Source organism: Nymphalis io, chromosome 11 (assembly GCF_905147045.1).
Source record: "Nymphalis io chromosome 11, ilAglIoxx1.1, whole genome shotgun sequence".
Classification (NCBI taxonomy): Eukaryota; Metazoa; Arthropoda; class Insecta; order Lepidoptera; family Nymphalidae; genus Nymphalis; species Nymphalis io.
The window spans coordinates 4,497,279-4,502,338 of NC_065898.1; the positions used below are offsets into that span (position 1 = coordinate 4,497,279).

General features: G+C 33.6%; 1 protein-coding gene across 1 annotated transcript; it reads left to right on the forward strand.

Moving 5' to 3' along the window:
* Nucleotides 1-701: 701 nt before the first annotated feature.
* On the forward strand, nt 702-3,333 carry LOC126771864 (protein odd-skipped). Its single transcript, XM_050492021.1, has 3 exons — nt 702-882; nt 1,204-1,762; nt 2,337-3,333. The coding sequence occupies exons 1-3, from the start codon at nt 777-779 to the stop codon at nt 2,719-2,721; spliced, it is 1,050 nt and encodes a 349-aa protein (XP_050347978.1). The 5' UTR covers nt 702-776; the 3' UTR covers nt 2,722-3,333.
* The last annotated feature ends 1,727 nt before the right edge of the window (nt 3,334-5,060 follow it).

Consider the following 5,060-nt stretch of genomic DNA (forward strand, 5'->3'; position numbering starts at 1 on the left):
GTTTTAGTTTACAAATTAAATATAATTAAGGAAGCGGATGAAAAAATACTGAGGGTTATTAACAAATTGCTTGTGGTTATGCTTCGGTATGCTTAATAGTGCGTAGTTCATATTCTTAATTTGTTTTTAAATATATAGTTAAGCAAAAATTTTAACTAAAACATACTTTTACAATTGTACAACACTAATACGATTTAACTTTCATTAGTCTTAAATGGCATACAATAGACTTGGAATCCGCCATAGGTATTTGTATTTATGTAAATACAAAGATAGACCGAACAAAGGCCACAACTTGTATAAAGACTTGCCTACGAAACGCAATTACGAAAGCAATTCGCTCACCTAATAGCTTCAACTACGGACGCGGTGTCACCAAAAATTTGCATTACCGTATTTAATTCTAAAACGACTTAAGCTTCTCAGTCTTGGTCGCGACAAGGTTCCAATGCGTAAACAACTTTCGTGATATAGAACGTTGTCGCAGTGAATAATCGGGAAGTTGGTACCATTTGCGATGATAACCGATCGATAGCGAAGGCAGAACCAAGTAGGCCACGCCTTTTGGGAGGCGCGGAGCTGCTTCGGGAGCCGACACAGGCGCCGGTGGAAGCGGTGCCTTTGTGTACTGCCCCCCCGCGCCACGCGAGCTCTTGCCCCGATAAGGAACGCACACAAGCTCATATTCCTCTGCGCGCTCTCGCTGGCCGGTTGTCAGTCTCAAACCGGTTTGGCTGTGACAGTGACCAGTGACTAGTGTTTAGTGTATTGTTTCCATGGATTGTACTGTTTTGGAAATGGAAGACAAGCCTTACAGTGTTGATAGTTCCGACGATATCAATATCGAGGAAGAGGAAGACGAACATATTGAAGAAAGTCATAGTTAGTTTCAATGTCTATTTTTATTGTCTGCTTAGTGTTTTTTTTTTTTTTTTTTTTTAATTTTAATCAAGTTACTTTTGATTTTGTTTGAGTTTTTTTTCATTAATGTAAATTTTAATTTACATTTAGTTCTAATACTTTAAACTTGTGATGGAAATGTTTGTATGAATTTCAAATATAACTTTTATTAAAAAATTTTTTTAATTTTATTGTTAATATTAAAGTTTTATTAGTTTCATGTTTTAATTTATGATCTTTTAGAAATCTTATAATGCAACACCATTATAAGATTTCTAAATTGCGATTTTATTCTTTTCTCAGGTTACCCACCAGACTTCCCAATCGAAGCATTAGTGAAGTTAGAACGTCCATCGCCTCCATTGCCCACACCACCACATTCACCTACTGTCGAAACACCCCCCGCTATTGTCGTATCCCGACACCAACCCGCCTGGTCCCCACAGTATCCACAAAACAGACCGATGCAGAACCCATATCCTTACGACAAACAAACTCCCAGCTATTCATACCCTGGCGTTCCTTTCGTTCAACAACCCCAAGTCGCGTCATTACCACCGTCGGCACCTTACCATGCAATGTTGGTTAACCAGTGGATCAGAAACGCTGCCTTATACCACCACTCATTAAGATATCCTTCAATGGCGCAAAGAATGCCCGGCAGGAATCCACCACCGCTAAGAGCACCAGGCGTTCCCGGAGCAAGACCGAAGAAGCAATTCATTTGCAAGTATTGCAATCGGCAATTCACAAAGTCCTACAATTTGCTCATCCATGAAAGAACACACACCGATGAGAGACCATACTCGTGTGATATATGCGGGAAGGCCTTCAGAAGACAAGATCATCTCAGAGATCACAGGTAGGTGTTTCTCTCGTATCTTTGATGACAATATTTTATACTAGGTTAAAATGTTTTACCTAGACGATAATCGAAGCATTAAAATAGATAAGTATCACGCACACGGCATATAAATCTTTTACCGATGTTAGTAATCAATTACTATCACGAGAACTTCAGATTTAATTTAATGTTTCCTTTCTAATACCAACAACGTGATTTAAGGCTTGTTTCACCGAGGCTTTGTTGGCGATAACAGAGAGAAAAAAAATTAAAAGTGTAAACCTTTTTGTGAGGTCGCGAGGCGGCCGCACGCGCTCTTCCCACAACCGGTTTAAGTTCTTTACGATCACCATATCTGTCTTGCTCCGCCGTCGAACAAATTACACGTTATATTTCTTAGCTTTTACGAGACATTTTTTTTCTCAAATTATACCTCGTGTAAATTAACCGTCTAATGTGGTCAATATGGAATTACATCAGCTCATTCGAAACGCCTGTCCGTCAACATGTTGCCCATAATCCTAAGCGTTTATTTACATTCGCTTGAAAGTGAAAGTGATTTTATGCTAATCCAAATTTTCTGTTCTTACAGGTATATACATTCAAAAGAGAAGCCGTTCAAGTGTACGGAGTGCGGGAAAGGTTTCTGCCAATCGCGCACATTGGCGGTGCATAAAATCTTACACATGGAAGAATCTCCTCACAAATGTCCCGTTTGTAACAAGAGTTTTAATCAAAGATCAAACTTGAAAACTCACCTCTTGACGCACAGCGAGGCGAACAAGCATCATTTGGAGCATCTGGAAGGCTGTCAAGAGGTGTCATCAACGAGCCAAGTTTCAGATAGCCCTCTGCTTGACCTCTCGCACAAACCCTCTCCTCCACCCCAAAATTACCAGCACAAACTTCCAGTCTCGCCTGTCGAAGTCCCCAAAAGACCCTTAGGGTTTTCAATAGAAGATATAATGAAACGATAGACACTTAGATTATTAGAATTTTAGACTTAGCTGAATCTAAGATTACGATAGAAGGAATTTTTTATGTACGATTCCATATTTGTTGTTAGGCTCGTTACTAGATAACTATAGCATTGTTTCCAACGCATACGCTACTTTTATGCATATGCTGCTAATTCATTAACTAATTTTTAATAATTTAACCAAAGATATATCTATTTTTTCTATTAATCAATATCTGCTGTCTTTTTTTTCATACGTCTAGTTCAATCAATGATTCGACTTAAATATTCATACATTAATATTTAATAGATCGTAATAATTTGATCTTCTTATAAAGACTGAAATTGTTTTATTACTGTTATGTTTTATAGATATTTATTTATTGTGATAGTTTTTTCTTATTTAGATTAGCGGTTAACTAAAGTTACCAAAAAGTATTACCTTTGTATTTAGGTACTTTACGTGGCTATGACGTCTCAAATTATGTTCAAAGTAATTCAATTTTACCTATTCTAGGTATGTCTAGATGTAGATAGATTAATTTATATCTAAAATTAAATGTATATATCTATCGTTCCTTACATGTAAATATTGTATTTAAGAATTAGTTGTAAGTTGATGAGGCTATCGGCAAACGAAATATAAAGAAGATAATTTAAATATATATAATTCGTTTTATTTTGTCATTCTTTTGCGTGTTGGTTGATAGATGAGGTTACTATTATTTAAATTTGAATTAAAAATACTTAATTAAAAATTTTTTATCAAAATTATTTGATTTAGCTTTTTTTAATTTCTTTTAATAAATACTTAATTATACAATTCGTTTAATCAATAATATTATTATATGTATTAAAGTAAAAATACATTCAAAAAATATTTTAAACTTATTAGTGCAATAGACTGTCTGGTGTCCAATAATGGCAATTTCGTTTCTTTACATGACGGAGCCGAGTTATTGAACTACTTAAACTAGTGACCCACTAACTGCTTGAATAGTTAGAACTATTAACCAGTCTAGTGCAAACTTTATATATTATTATATTTGATAGCTGGCAAGTGGGCCATCTGATGGCAAATAGTCAGCATCGCTTATAGATATCAGTGCAATTTGAAATATTAACAGTTAGTGCAACAACAACTGTAGTTACACTAGCTCACACACCCTTCAAAACAGAAGAACAAGAGTATCGCTGCTTGGCGGTAGATATTTATTATTACTAGTGACTTAATCGTTAACTAATATTATGATTCTACAAGTGAGTCTGTTTGTTATACTTATAAAATTGTATCTATGTCACACATTTGCTTGAAACGCGGACAATACACATTGTATCAATCGAATAATTGCACAAACTATATATATATAATATATAAATAAACAACGATATATACTTATTTTATCTTATAAACATTAAAACGGTACAAGGTTATTTTTTGTTTGTATGTTTATCACTAGATAACGCTCAAATGACAAGATGGATTCGAACTGAAATTTGCAATAGAAGTCGATTGAAGTTAATAGAGTTAGAAAAATATATTTTAAATGTATGGCAATATGGGCAGATACTACCAGCTTATCTGTATATAATGTTTCTGTGTATAATGTTTGTCTAAATAACATAAGCTATAAACGTATTAAGAACACTGGTCAACTCCCGTATGTATATATCTAACATATTATATCATTAATGTAACTCTAATGAGCTATTTATTCTTAACAACTTTAACTGAAGATTCAAAACTTTCTGTTTTGAACCCACTTAAATATAATATATTATGATTTTTATTTAAATTAACATAACATAATAATTTATTTAGTGAAACGAATAATACTAAAATAATTACAATAATCGCAATAGTTATGTTGCGTGAAAAAACATAGTTCACGGTCAAGTTTTAGAGAAAGGTAGGTACGTGCGTGCTTGGCATCATCTTATTACTATGTCCATTAGGAAGGGAACGTTACAAACAAAATTAATTATAATTATACGTTAGCCGTACGAAACTCGAGTTAATGGCATACGAATACATTTTACTTTTCACGTTGATATAATATTATTCAATTATGATTAGACTTCGTTTTTGCGCAATTCAAAATGAGCAAACATTGTTTTTAACAAAGGATTTATTTATTTATTTACAAACTAGACGGAATTCGACACTTTGCAAACTTAATCTAACAAATCAATAAGCATTTTCTTACTAAATAAATAAATATGTGTATTTCAGACATCAGCGCTTTTCTCTATGAATCATAATTTCTTTTAACTTGACAATTTTAAATTTACTTAACAATTAAAAATGCTATGTGTTCTTATTATAAATAAAGGTTAGGTAATTTATAATTTCTACAC